This window comes from Gavialis gangeticus, unplaced genomic scaffold (assembly GCF_001723915.1).
Source record: "Gavialis gangeticus isolate Ggan-Ray unplaced genomic scaffold, GavGan_comp1, whole genome shotgun sequence".
Taxonomy (NCBI): Eukaryota; Metazoa; Chordata; order Crocodylia; family Gavialidae; genus Gavialis; species Gavialis gangeticus.
In genome coordinates, this window is record NW_017729030.1 from 66413842 (window position 1) to 66429231 (window position 15390).

General features: G+C 43.9%; 1 protein-coding gene across 1 annotated transcript in view; it reads right to left on the minus strand.

Moving 5' to 3' along the window:
- Window positions 1-10722, minus strand: part of ERI1 (exoribonuclease 1) — a 23379-nt gene extending 12657 nt beyond the window's left edge. The window contains exons 1-4 of the mRNA XM_019522309.1: window positions 10551-10722; window positions 7714-7889; window positions 4486-4696; window positions 817-900 (exon numbers count right to left, since the gene is read on the minus strand). Of these exons, the coding sequence (XP_019377854.1) occupies window positions 817-900; window positions 4486-4696; window positions 7714-7889; window positions 10551-10667 (588 nt within the window). The 5' untranslated portion in view covers window positions 10668-10722. The remainder of the gene's footprint in view (window positions 1-816; window positions 901-4485; window positions 4697-7713; window positions 7890-10550) is intronic.
- Window positions 10723-15390: the final 4668 nt, after the last annotated feature.

The window sequence follows — 15390 nt, forward strand, 5'->3', positions numbered from 1 at the left end:
AACCGGGGGGGGGGGGAGCAACTGTAAACAGCAAAAGCCTTGACATCCTGGGGCACAGAGGGAGGAAGGGGGGGCGGGAAATATCAATGGAGGGGCCCTGGAAGTTCCACCTCTCCCCAGAGATTGACAGATAGCTATCTGTCAATCTCTAGAGAGGGCTGGCCAGGCCCCCACACCGCTGATTGTCTGAGGAACCCCAGAACTCCTGCCCCTCCCCAGAGACTGACAGGTGGCCATCTGTCAATCTCCAGGGAGGGACAGGGCTTCCAGGGCCCCTCAGCCAGAGGTATGGAGGGGCTCGACACACCCCACTGCAAAAACTGACACCTGACGTCATGCCAAATACAGAGGCAGCCTTCATGAATTAGGTAGGTCCCTATCCATAGGTGTTACATACATACTTGTAGGTTCTTGCATAAAGACATTAAATGAGTTGTAAATAGCTAAGCTGTGGCAAAAACAGAATTAAAAACTTTCAGAGCATGTAAACTGATGTAACAACTATATCAAATTATATTGGTAAAAAGTGGTCTCATGTACCTGTTGCATTTGCATGTTTATACACAGATGCAAAAGTTACAAAACCTTGTAACTTCAACACTTAATGAAACAGGTTAAAAGTCGCAGCAATTTACCTGCATAAAGCCTTACGTCACATTGAACAGACAACGTGTTTTAAAGCAGCAGAACTCCCTCCCCTCTTAATGCAGTTATAATGTAGTTTGTCCTAAAGCATAACACCTGTAGCTGAACTTTGACAAAGTATCCCTTTCATTCACACCAGTCTCTGAAGAAACAGATAGGAAAAAATGTTACCTGAGTGATTCCGGTCAGATTAATGCAGAAGTCTGAAAGCTGAGGATTAATTTCTGGCTTCACATATTGTTGAAAGGTATCCTCCTGTGAAAGGGGAAGGACAGATTCAAACATTTTACAGAAACAGCAGAACTGCATGGAAAGAGTACCCCCCAGAATGCTAGCTAGCATAAAAGGACAGATAAATTCACCTTTAGCTATGGTGGGATAGTTTTGTCAGTAGTTAAACCAGTAGATATCTTTATCACAAGACCTTCTAGTGTGGACAAAGGTGGTAAGGCGTGTTAAGTCTGAAATCAGGCAGAAGGTATGGCACAGTGGTACCTTAGAAACTAACTGGTTCAGAGAAGCATGAGCTTTTGTATAAAACAACCTACTTAATCAGATGTTCCAAAAGGACTGGCAGAAAACAAAAGATTTTACATAGAAAAGAAAGGGACGGGAGAGCCGATGCTGACAAGAAGTAATAAGCAGGCTAGTTAGCTCAAATGAGATGAACACGGTAGTTAGCACCTGGAAGGACATCATAGTTAACAGCTAGTCCAAGTAATAGGATGAAGAATCTACAGCTGAAACCATGGTTAATGCAATCAAGGCCATAGATGATTTCTTATTCTGTAATTTCACAGTTAAGCTGGTTTTTAAAGAGGTTTTTTTTCCCCCATTTGTTTCTTTGTTTGAAGATGGCTACTTTGAGGTCAGGGGTGGAATGCCTAAGAAGGAAGTGGTATTCTGCCATAGGCTCTTATGTAATTCTTTTATGTAGGAATTTCACCAGCTGTCTCATTTAGATAGCAATGGGTCACTGAAAACAAGTAGAGAGGTCATTATTGATGTGTTTGAGGTAGGGAGTATGAGGACAATAGGGATTTCATTATCCTTGTCACAGGGTTGGTACTGTAGCAACTTAGGGCAGGGCCTGAGTCTGCTTCCACTGATTTGAGTGACTAAGGTTTGGGAATTGAATTTTAAGTATAGGAAAGCCTGTTGCAGATACTTGGTGTACAGTCCAGTAAGTGGGCTGAGAGCAGATACAAGTTGTAGCATAGTGTTTTGCTGCAAATGATGAATCTAGTGGTGCACTTAGAAAGACTGCTGGTGGCACGAAGGAGCTGCAGTTGTTGGTTGTTTCCTGATCCAATACAATAATGTAGACATTGCAAAATTTCACAGTGGAATCCAAGAAATAATGGCTAGGCAGAGACTTCAAGTGTCAGTTTGATAGAGAGGTGGAAATCATTAAAGCCCTGGTAGAATCTCTCTAGATTTGTCCATATGATGATGATATTCCCCAGGCATATTAGGGAAATGAGACGGCAGCTGCAGAGGAAATGAACTTGGAGATTTGTGATAAACATATAGGTGTATTGTGGGGCCATATGTGTGTTCATGGCAATGCCATTCATTTGTAAGTATAGGGAGTCCCCAAACCTAAAATAGTTGTGTGAAGACAAAGAATGAGAGTGGTGAAAGCAGAAATAAGTGCCATCACTGAAGATAACATTCCTTATGACTTGTTACCCATCCACATGCAGGACACTGGCATACAGAAATATGACATCCATGGTAACTAATAAGGTGTTTGCTAGAAGTTTGTCAATGGACTCTAGCTTCCTAAGGAAAACAGTGGCAGCTTCAGCAGCATAAAGAAACAGAAGAGAATTGCCATAGCCAGAAACTCCCTCCCTGATGGCACCAAAGCCAGAGACAATGGGGGGAGGTCCCTGGGCTGCCAGGTTTGTGGATCTTGGTTAACAAATAAAAGGTGCTGGACACGGGTATTAGTATCCAGTAAGGTTATGGATTTCTGTTCCCAATCCCACTTTGACGTTGTTTCTACAGGAAATAACTCTTTTCCCTTTTGAATCATCTTGTTCTTGGCCTTGGGTTACCATTCAACTACATTTTCCTTGTTTTGAATCTACTGCTGAACACCTCTCTTTGCTCCTAGTTCACTGCCATGTTCCATTCTTTAAATGACTGCTTTCATGTACTGACAAAGAATACTAAAACACAGAGGTACTGCAGCGCACAGGACAAACACGCTTAGAAAGCCACTATCAAGAAAAGAAGGTTGCTATGGATTGGCCATGTCAGAAGAAAACTATATCCTCAAAAATATTTTGTTTAGTGCAGGGGTGGGTATTCTATCCAGTGTGAATGGACGGGGAGCCAGCGGAAGCACAGGGCCCACACCAGTGTCCCGGGGCCAGCACCAGCAGGACCCAGAGCAGGGTGCCAGGAATGCAGGCTCCCAACTGGCAGGGGCTCTATGGAGCCGAGCCAGCTCCCCGCTCCCTGCTGGTGCAGCCCAGGCCAGCCGAGCTCCATAGACCCTTGCCAGCTTGTGCCCCGCTTTGGGCCCCACTAGTGCTGGCCCTGGGACACTGGCCCCAAGACATTGGGACATGGGTTCCAAGATGGTGACCAGGGGGTGGGGCACCTGTCATGGGGCAGGGCTACCCATGCAGCCCTCGACAGCCTGCCAAAACTGGGTAAGCGGCTCTCTGCCCAAAATAATTGCCCGCCCCTGGTTTAGCGAGATTCAAATCAGCTCTAGAAAGCAAGTTCACCCTCTATAACAGTACCATAATGTGTCCAAAAATGATTAAGTCATTCAACATCAACACAGAAAGCTGGGAGGAGCACGCAGAATCCTGTCCAACCTGAAGGGAACATCTGGGCCTGGCCAGCTTTGATCCAGAGGAGAGAAGCAAAACAAGAGAAAAGGAAGCAGCATGCTGTAAATTTGGATTCCAACTCAAAAAGACAGATCTGTGAAACTTGTAACAAGCTGTGTTGCTCTCAAAGTGGGCTCGCCAGCCACAAACGGATTCATCACGCATCCAACTAGACCTCTTATATGTATACCATGATCCACAGGATCAACAGTTGCCTACTACACCTACACCTACTGATAAACAAAAACTATGGTTTCTTTTCTTTTGGGGGTGGTTATTTAGCTTAGGCTGTGCCCTTTTCTTTCACAGACCTGAAGAAGAAGATTTTGTGACCAAAGGCTTACCAAATATCTCTCCCGACTATACAATCACCCCAATAAAAGATGCCAAAAAAAACCCTTTGCCTCTTACACTTCCTGGATCACCATGACTACAACACCACACCAACCCTACTAAAAATAACTCTGCAGTAGCAGCAGCTCTAAGAAGGCAGCACAGTATAGTGAAGTGAAAGCTAAGGGTCAAGAATTCATGGGTCCTATTTCCACACCTGACTTGCAGTGAGGCTTTCAACAAGTCTCTCAGCTTATTTGAATTCTTCACCTATAAGACGGAGATATATACTCATTAGCTCAGCAAAGTAGCCAGGTAAACATCACTTCAAAAATCCACGATAATGTGTGTATGCCAAGTATCATTCTATTTTGTTGTCTATCTGAATGGGAAGGGATCTTAAGGGAGACTGGCAACATAGATCATTTTAAGTTTCTTTGCTTAAGACACTTACCCCAATTTTAGAGGGCCAATTTTCAGAGGAAAAAAGTGTGTGAGGTAAAATGGTATGTTTGCTTCTGAATTTTTAGGAAAGAAAATGGTTATACTCCATTTAAAATGCATCTCTTTATAACTAACATTTCAGGTACTCATTTTCTGAAGGAAAGAAACTAGAAGAGCACAGCACAAGAGGTAGAGGAATTAGATGACTTACTATTTCTAGTGTATGAGTGTTTACTAGCACGATAGGAAATTCAATTATTTCATGTATAAATTCAGGGGGGTTGCCCTCCTCACAGGTTGCTTCGAAGTCAACAACACAGATAAAATCATAGTAACTCTCTCCATCAATGGGCTCCTTCTGCATCAGCTTTTGCTTCTTGTAGTAGTTTTTAAGCCTCTTTTTCAGTACATCTTTCACTCCTCTAGAGAAATGAGAAGAAAAAAAATCAAGTTAGTATTCCAATGTAGATTTCCATTCATGTTAACAGTTACTTCCATCCAAAAATGAAGCCAAATCCAATACCTGAATTATCAAAACAAGGTAACAAGCTTTCACAATGAAAGCTCTCTTTATCTTCATAATAGCCTCATAACAACAGAGAAGAAGGCTTTCCTTTTTAGTAATTAAAAACGGCTTATGGATCTGATAACAAACCAGAAGCTGGCATTATTATGACAAGAGGCTAGATCTTGAGTAAACTGTTCCTTCTTTTTTAATAAAATAATCAGAAGAACTATTGTGAAAGAGTCCCTAGTAAAAAACTGCTATATTCCAAGCCAGGGGTAAACGAGCAATCTATATATACAAGGAAAGATTTACTTTAGGAGGAAAGAAACTGCATTTAAAAAGGTATTTTACAACCATTTCAATCAAAGTTGGTTAAAAAGCCACACACCGCAGATTTTATTAAAAGTCAGAATGACCATTTTGTCTACATTCTTATTCACAACACAGGAAAGAGAAGAATGGAGGGGGGAAGCAATGGGAGAAAATGTTTTAAATCTTCTCCACACAAAAAAATGCATTACATCCTAAAAAAAACCCCGTAAACTTTGTTTTAAAATCACAGGCAAAATTTTTTTTTTTAATAAGAAAAGTTGGATGGGTTTTGCTGAATTTTCCCTTATATAGCTTGTCTCATTTACTTTTTTCCTCCTTCCTATTCTTCTCCCCCTCATACTTTTAATAAACAATAAGCAGTGAAATCAGGGCACAAGAAAGGAAAAGACCATCCTTTATTATAACGTATCCAGGAAATCAGTTTACAATGTAAGAAGCGGGGCATCCCATTTCTTCACGTTTTCAAGAGGATATTAACATCACTTTATTAAAAGTTATTTTAGTGAAACAAGCTATATTTTATTAGCAGAAAAGTTATCAGAAATGTAATTCTAATCCTTTGTACACAACCATACATAAGATCACTATGCAAGTGTGGCTTCAGTGCCATATTTTTGCCAACTATGAGCTGCTATAAAAAAGGTATCTGCTAAGATCTGTATAACCTCGCACTTCAAGGAAGATTCATTTTACAATAAAATGAGATCATGCAGGCTTCCCAGCTATATAGTTCATCATCTGTCATACCTGTCAGACCTTTATGCCAGATCCTACCCATTACACACTTAGGTAAGCTTGGGTACCAAGAAGTACAGACAGATTTAATAAATGAAATGTTTCCAGGTGAAACACACTTGGACCTTTCCTAGCTGGAATGTTTCAAAATGTTGTAGCTTCTTTTAGGGACAGACAGAAGGCTCTAGAGGAGACTACAGCAGCTTGGGGCACAACACCACCTTTCCCCTCCCTCTCCCCTCTCAGAGATGGAAGGTAAAAGGAGGGAGGTGGGAGCTTGTAAGACCTACCAGTGCTCCCCACCCCATGCCAGGATTCTGACACTCCAGCTCCAGTCCACTCTACCTCTTCTCAGCCAAGTTGAAGAACAGAGGCCTCAAACTCAATGGCCTGGGAATTTGGCACTAGGGCATGTGACGGCAACATTAATTGCTAGAAATGCTAAACAGACCATCACAGCTATAAAAATGCTACTGGGGGAAAAAAACATGCCGTGTGAAATTACCAATAGGTGACTGGATTTACTAACTAAAAACAACCATGACTTTAAAATTTAAAGACATACATACAGAAGGGGGAAAAAAATTGAGCAAACACCTCTTTTGGCTTTGTATAATGGATAATTAAAATCTTAAATATTTTTGTAAGTGGATAACTTAAAATGGTAAAATCACTAAAGTTGAAAGAAGCGAATAGTTTAAAAGGGAAGAGCACCAGATGAGTTTGAAACTCCCATATCAAACACATTTTTAACTTCAGCAATTAATTACTACTTTTGGTACTGAAAACTGATTAAAGACATAATATGCCCTTATAACCCACATCAGTGGAACTGTCCTAAATCCTTCAAACAAACCAGGGAAATCTAACTACAACACTCCTTTATAGTTCTAAAAATAGTAAGCAAGCAAAAATAACCATTTAAAAACATGCTTTCAGGTCTCCTTTACAGTAAAGGGTAAAAAGACCCCGTTTAAAAAAAAAAAACAAACAAACACCTTTGCAGGATACAATTCACTGACCATTGTCAATCAAGCATTATGTTCTTCTACCAAATAAAACATATTTTTTGTCATTTTACTTTTTGAGAAACTATTGGCTCCCTATATGAAGTATATTTTACAAGGATGCTATCCAGGTAACAGAGCTGGCGAAAGTAGAGACTAGTAGGTACAGAATTTGAGAAGGAAAACCCAAAACTATATATGAAAGTTCTCTCATTCCAGGGTTCATACAACCCTAGCAATATGAGGTCAGGGAACAAAACTTGCTGAGGAGCTATCCAGACACACAGGCACTTCCCCTCCGTGTCTCTATTTAGAGAATTATCTTTCAATAAAACCTCACCAAAAAAATTCACAGAAGTAACATAATTCTGTCAAACTATCGAACTTGTTATGTTATACTCCTTCCCTGCATGCTTTATCTGTCTTGTACACTTATGCAGTACACTCTTCATTGTTAGGACTGTTTTTTTCTCTGTTTGGTCAATTCTGGGGGACATGATGATACTGGAGTTCCTACATGTACAGCAATGCAAATAATCACTAACAAGCACATTTAGTTTTCTAAAATCTGGGCTTTTTGAATTACCATATTTGAGCCCCTAATATACTTACTAACATTTCCCCATTGAAAGGATGCCAAATGACATTTGCCAAGAAGCATAAAACATATGTAGTCTTTCTACCATCTTTGTGCATTAACATCACTGATTTGAACTGCAAAGACTCAGAAGACAGAGGTTATTCAAGAAATTTTATAGGAAGTCAAATGTTGATCTCATTTTTCCACATGCAACAAAAGAAAGCATTACAACAGACTTTCTGAAAGATGACCAACATGCTCATAATTAAGTTTTACCTCGTTTCAAGCTTGAACTCTGCAAGTTTGGCTCTCAGCTCATCTCTACTCATCCTATTAATGCAACCATTAGTTATAGCAATTTCTTTGTAAATTGGGTCACTGAAATCATTAGAATGGCAGGTGGAAATTTTTTCATTATGGTCTTGTCCATCCAGTCTACAGTGATGCTGGCCCTAGAAGAAAAATTCTGCAATTAATTTAAGGAAGCCAAAACAGATGCTAAATAATTAACCCCCCACCAAAAAACAGTGCAATCTCACACAATTTTAGTCATAAGCAGTAGGCACTAGTCAGTTCCTATATCTAAAAAAATAAAACAAACAGTGCAACCACCATTTTGAAATACCATCTTCACAACACAGAGAAGACAGAAAAGACAGGAAATTAAAACTGGACATGCATGGCAGAACATGAGATTCTGGAGATTTGGGATAAAATTCCTCAGACTGTGAAGCCTGGGATCAGGAACTGGTCCTCCCAGTTGCACCACGTGTGTTTTAAGGTCCTGGCATATAGGAAGCCTGGTAAGCTTAAACCTTTACTGTGCAACCCAGTATCAGGCTGCATGGTGGGGGTTTTCAGGTGCTAGGATAAAGAGTGTCAACAGCCTCCCCCAACAATGGAAAGCTTAAAGCCTTACTGGGCTGCACAGCTGAACTCTAAAGGTGCTGGGGCACAGGGAGCCAGACTCCCTACAACTTAACACTTTAACAGTAATACCATGCAGGACAATACAGGGCTGCATGGCAAAGCTTTAAAACTTGCCTGTATTTTTAAAGTCTCAAGACCATCTATGAAGTTTTTCCCTATTGGGCAAAAGAATAACCTTCAAGAAGTTCACTTTGATCCCATCGTAAGTACCTGAAGTCATGGGGCAATTTTCATCTACAGATTCAAAACTGGAGATGCCTATGCTCATTAGCAAAAGAATGAAACAGACTTCTACAACCAGCTTGGTCATGAAAGACTGAAGTAGCTGCAGTAAGTTTATAGAGAGGAACAGGATAACAGAAGTGGGGAGTTCTGGCTCTCCAATTAGGGAGTGCAATGTGTGGAGTTGTATTTACAGCCCCCAGGGCACAGCATAAAGAAGCGAGTGCTCAATTTTTTCCCCTACTTCTGGGCTTTGTTGGTTGCTACCTATGCTGGAAAAAACTTTTTTCACCTCCTGCTGCTACAGGTTTCAGGAGAGTTTTCCGCCTTCCTCAGAAGCAGTGGTTGCTGGCTGCAGCCAAGGCTATGCCAATGCTCCTGCTGGGATTTAAAAATAAATCTCAGAGTTTCTTGGCTAGATGCTCTTGCTCTTCTCAGGATCACAACAACTGCCATATCTGAGATGGGGAAAGCATTTTACCCCAGTCAGATCAACATGCGCGATGTGGAGTTTATCTTTCTCTGTATACCAGGCCTAGCCATCTTTCTCGGATCTGTCCCACATTTAACAAGTGACATAGAATCATGGAAAAGGAGGGTTGGAAGGGACCTCAGGAGGTCGCCTAGTGCAGTGGTCTCCAAACTTTTTTGATCGCACACCCCTATCAATAAAAAATTTTTGAGCATGCATCCCCAATATATGTATATTTATATAAATATACATCTAAATAGAAGTTCTAATATTTTCTTCCTGCACCCCAATGAATTGTGTGCGCACCCCACTTTGGAGACCACTGGTCTAGTGCAGTGGTTCTCAACTTTTTTTTTGTACCAGGACCCATTTGTAAATACTGATGGCCAATCCCGACCCACTGCCCCCCACCTCCAGGCTCCTCAGTGTGTGGGGTAGGGGAAATCCCAAACAGCCCCAAGCAACCCCTCACAAGCTGGAACTCTACCAACCTACAAGAGAAAAGCCACAGCTTCCCACATTTTTCTCCTTTAAAGGAGAATCCATTTTTGAAGTTTGTTGATCTATTCCTGCAGGGCTGTTGTTTGTAGCCATGTTGGTCTAAGGACATACGCAGGCAATGTTCTTTGGGTAGATGCGATTTCTTTTATTAGAGCAACTAATAAACAATATCACATCCACCCAAAGAGCCTTGATCCAGTTTTAGTTTGTTTGTGACCCTTTCATATATTCTTGTGACCCACTTTTGGGTCATGATCCATGGGTTGAGAAACACCAATCTAGTCCAACCCCCTGCTCAAAGCAGGACCACCCCCAACTACATCATCCCAGCCAAGGCCAGGTCTTAAAAACCTCCAAGGATGGAGAGTCCACCACCTCTCTGGGTAACCTGTTCCAGTGCTTCACCACCCTCCTCCTGATAAAGTGCCTCCTAATATCCAACCTAAACTTTCCTTGCTGCATCCTGAGACCATTGCTCCTTGTTCTGTCATCTGCCCTCACTGAGAACAGCCCGGCTCCATCCATTTTGGAACCACCCTTCAGGTAGTTGAAGGCTGCAATGAACCCCACCTCATTCTTCTCTGCCAAACTAAATAAGCCCCGTCCCCTCAGCCTCTCATCATTTGCAACCAGGCACCCACAGCACTCTCCCACCCCTGCTTCCCGTGGCAGGTCAGGGCGCTTGGGAGCATTGCTCCTGCCCTGCCCCAAGTCCAGCACTAGGCCAGGGAAAGCTCGACCCGTGAACCGTGGGCTGCCCCGCTCGGAGGTTCCTTCCGGCCCTCCGCTCTGCCCGTGCCTCGCCGCCCCAGCGCTGGGACGAGTCCGCCCCACCCTGCCCAGCGCATACGCACACTGACTGGGGCCCCTGCCAACATTCTACGGGGCCAGTTGGAAGGTGACGTGACCGCCCCGGCAACTGGCTGCAGACCGTTTGGTCACGTGGTAGTGACGCAATTCCCCCCCCGCACGCGCGAGGGAGCACTACCCTGGGGGTGCTGCCGGGGGCCGGGGCCGCGAGCTGGCTGGGTGGGGCGGGCGCAGGGGCAGATGCCGGCGCCTCGTGGTGCCCGCCCCGCAGCCAGTTCTCCTTCTGCTCCTCCATGGCGGCGACACCAGCAGTTCCGGCGGGAAAGACTCAGACTGAGGCTCTCTTTCCAGGGCCCCACCCCCTTCGCGTGACGCTAACTGGGGAAAGGAGGGGCTGGTGGAAGGCCACGTGACCCTCCCGCGCCAAAGGCCGTGTGCGCATGCGCAAAGAAGGCAGGTTACTTACGTGCGTGAGCGAGTAGGCTGCTTTAGGCTGGTTACTTTTGCGCGTGCGCAGACCAGTTCAGCCGCCCCAGCTCGAGCTTGCGAGGGGCAAAGGCGGGCAGAGATTGGTCGCTCTGGTTGGATTGCGACACTAGGGAAGGGAACGGAGGCCACGCCCCCGCCCCGGGTCCTGGTCCAGTCAAGACAAGCCCTTCGGTCTCTGTTGTGCGCCGTTGGCGCGTGCGCTGTGAGCAGCCACCAGGCGCAGCTGCACCTCCCTAGCGACCCATAGCAGAATTGCAAAGAAACAGGCAATCGAAGCAAAAACGTGAAAGATATAAAAGCAAAAACAATCTCAAAGCATTTTTTTTCAAGCCTCAAAAGAAAGACACAAAGAGAAGAGAAAAAGAGGTAAAAAAATAAAAGGAATGGAAAAGGCCAAAAGACTCAAAACAGGGAATAAGAAAATGTGAACAGTGTGTGCCCCTGGCCGCTGGCAGCAACCCAGTGGCAGAGAGCGGGGAGCTCCTGCAGACACCGCTACCACTGTCAGACATGGGGGGAGGGCACGGTGGCAAGCATCGACCAGGGGTCAGCGACTACCTGCAGGCTCAGCTGGCAGCATTGGCAATGGCCAGCAGATGCCGCCAGCAGGGTGACAAGCGCCAACTGCCCCCAGGCACCATCAACAGTATCGGCAGCACCTTTTTGCAGGGGGTGCACCCTCTACATGTCGCCCCTGTAAGAAAATAAAAGCAAAAAAAGGGGGGGGGGGACAGAAAAATGAGAAAGTAGGGAAACTAGAGAACTGTGCTAACACAGACCCCAGAAGCACATACAACAGCACACCCACAAATCCAAGCCACAAAAAATAAAATTAAAAACATGACAAAGCAACCAATGAGCAACTCCTGAAAGTACATGACACTGAAGAACACCCCAAAAAAATACAAACACAAAAGAGTGAAACGTGAAAAACCTGAAAGCGCATACTCAAACACCAAGGGAAAGAATAAATGAAGGGAAAAACGGGGAAATGAGAAAGTCATGAAAATACCAAAAATTAAAAAAAACACACGATAATACAAAAAAGGATGAAAATACAAGCTAAATATAATTTTAAATCCCCCAAGTAAATATATAAAGCAGGAAACCTTTGAAACATAAATAGGGCAATGCATCTCTCTCTCTCTCTCTCTCTCTCTCTCTCTCTCTCTCTCTCTCGGGGAAAAGAAGAAAAGAATCCTGGATGAAACAAAACATGACATCAAAGAAAGAAGCACCTAGTAGCAGAAAGGTAAGCACATGAAAAGTGCCATTAGAGATTAAAAAGTGGGCTAAAGAAAGCATGAAAAATTTGAAAAAAACCAAAACTGAAAAAACAAGGGGAAAAAGTAACAATGGGAAAAAAATTACTTTGCATATGCAAAAACCCTCAAAGCATGAAAAGTACTAGTGTGTGTAATCCAGCACGTGGACGGAAACACAAATGCAAAGCACTCCCCAAAATAAAAAGAAATTTAAAAATAGAATCCAGGAAGAAAAACAAAGGAAAAAAAAGTTAAATGACCTGATAGACTGTCATTTTCATTACATTTTCTAAACATTCATTACTTCTTATAACATTCTTGTCTTGGAAAACTAAAGCCCGAATTTAAATCACTTGTCATAGACCACAAAGAAATCAAGACCAGGACTAAATCTCCTTTGAAATCTCCTCTGACCAGATTCAGCATTCAGAAGGAAGTCATCATAAACATGATATGATACAAGTCAAAGGGAAGGCATAGGCTTAGCAGAACAAGGAAACTGGACTTGAAAACAATTTCACCCTGTAGTGATAAAAGTTATAATTTAGAGATGTTCCCTGATTTAGCAGTGTTAGGAATCCAAATGCAGTCTCCCTGGCCAGGTACAGACATTACACTTTTATCCGTATAAGTGATCGGAAATTGGTGTATACCTGTAACAGAACAGGAGTTCATCCTTCAGACTGACTTAAAAATGGCGGAGCCCAGTCTAAGATTTCCACCCCCCACCAAGGGTGAACGTGTATTCTGTTTGCTACCTATCTAAACTATGCCACTTACAGAAAACTGCGTAATTTAAATCAATTCCTCCTCGGCCTTTTTAAATGTGTGACAGACTTACCCATACAGCCCAGCAAGTCTGGGCTCAGAGAATCTCCAGCATGATTGGTGGATCCCATTCACCAATCAGGTAACAACAGGGTGGGGCTTGCCCTGCCTCCTGCCAGGTGGGGGCGAAGAGTGCTGGACCTGATTGAAGCCTGTACTTTGGAGGTCTGGCTGCCCTCCGTGGGAGGAGACTCCAGAGCAAATAAATGGAGCAGCATGCTCAGCATACAACAGATGTTTCAAGGGAAGGAGACAAGAGCAGGGCTAAGAAGAGCTGGGGAAGACCTGCCTAGTGGGCAGATGTTGCTGCCCTGAAGAGCCCCTGTAGATGCCTCTCACCAGACAGGAGTGGCAGATGGCTTCAGCCCCAGTCGGTGCATAGTGCAGCGCACGGGGCAATCTGGGAGCTGTGTGAGACAGCTCGGGTCTCCAGCCACTCTGCGCACGCAGCAGTGCATGGAGCCTGGACCCTGGATGCTGCATGAGGCAGCTTGGGTCTGCAACCCCCAGTATGCAGCTGAGCCCTCGGTGCACACAGTGGTGCAAAAAGCTTGAGACTCTGGGAGCAGCTTAGGTCTGCGATCCCTGGCAAGCAGCCAGGGAACTCGATGGAGGCGGCACTGCATGGAGCTAGACCCTGGGAGCCGCTTGAGGCATCTCAGGTCTGCAGCCAACGGCACGAGGCAACTCAGTGCAGGTGACGCTGCACAGAAGGTCCAGGAGTGGATTGAGCCCTGGTGCTGCATGAGGCAGCCCGGGCCTCCAACCCCAGCAGAAGACAGAGCCTTCGGTGCACACAGCAGTGCACAGGGCCACCAGCGAGCGGCAGCCCAAGGGAAGCCAGTTGCCTAGGAGGCCACACATGTGAGGAGCAACTCGGCCAAAGGGATGATGACAACCCATCCAGGCCCTGGAATTGAGTTGCTGGGGAAGGGTTTCCCACCGGGGAGGGGAGCTACCCCAGCTGTAGGGCAGTTTATCCTTGGGGAAGCTTGAGCTAACCGGTTGTTGAGGTGCCTTATATTTTGTGGGACAGTGCCTCATATTTTGTGATGCTGAGCCTTATATTTTGTGGACATTTTAACTTTGTATATTAGTAATTTAATAGAGTGCTAAGTATAAACTTAAGGGCCACTGCTGGGACCCTTTTCCTGATGGTTATATATGAATGCCTATACTCACCTGTGCACATTTGTGTTTTGAATGTTGTTTAGCTGAATTTATTTGTGTCTACCTCTATTTACTTGTTGCTTATCCATTTTTGATTAACTAATTATCAACCCCTTGCTTGAGGTTACCTGAAGAGGTGTAATCTTTCTGCCTTTATCTGCAGGACATAGCAAAATATGATAATTGTACATTTGTGTATATATATGCAATTAATAACAATTTTCTTTAGATTTTGTATAAATAAACCTGTATATAATTTAAGCAACCCTTGTCCTTGCCTAACTCTATAGGGAATAGAGGGATTTAGCCTGCAGTTTGCAGATCCCTCTCACAGCACTCCTGCCTTGCCACCCATCCCTTCTATCTGGAGAAGGGAGCACATTACTTGGGTGCACCCAGGTTACAAATGTCTGTACCTAGCCCCAATTAAGGAGTAGCTGTTAGTTAGGAAGACTAAAACACTGCAAAGGCTCATTTACTGCTCCATAATAAAACGTGTTTTGTTCTTCTTATTCATGCCTGACTGTCTTCATTAAACCTGGTGACCACTACACATCCAACTCAGAGAAATACAAGGAAAGGTCCCAAAAATAGACAGAGTGAAGGATAAAAGGGTCCAGGAGTGCTGGCAGTTCCTAAAAGACATAGAACTGGAAAATCAACATGAAACTGTTCTAACCTGGTGGAAAGATAAGAACTGTAGTAGACCCAAGACTACAGAAGGAGAGTCTTAACTACTTTAAAATCAAGAGAGAAGCAAGCAAGCCATAGAGGAAGAACAAGTCACTAAGGATGTACAGGCAACCCCTGCTTAGTGCGGTTTCACTTACCATGGTTTTGCTATAACGCTCATTTAAAATACGTACCTGGTTTCACTTAGCGCCCAGAGTGTTTCATTATAACACTCTGAATGGGGCCGGGGAGAAGCAGCGCCACTGTAAATCCCCGGCCAGCAGGGGCCAGACCTGCAAAGTGGTGAACCTCCAGCATGATTATTTATCTTCTATCCACTCTCTTTTACTACTTACACTAGCAATCCATTTTCTGTGACCACAGTACTCTTAACTGCTTTCTACCTTGCAAGGCAGATAGATTCTTTCAGTCTCTGAATAATCTTTTTTCTTCCTTATCTCACCTTCTACAAATAATTTTTATGTCTTTTTCAGGGGTGGGATGTGAGAACATATTAGGCAAGTGTCTAGAACTGCTACTTGCATCACTGAAGTGTCTCTATGCTTGTCAGGTTGCATACATATCTCTTCCTTG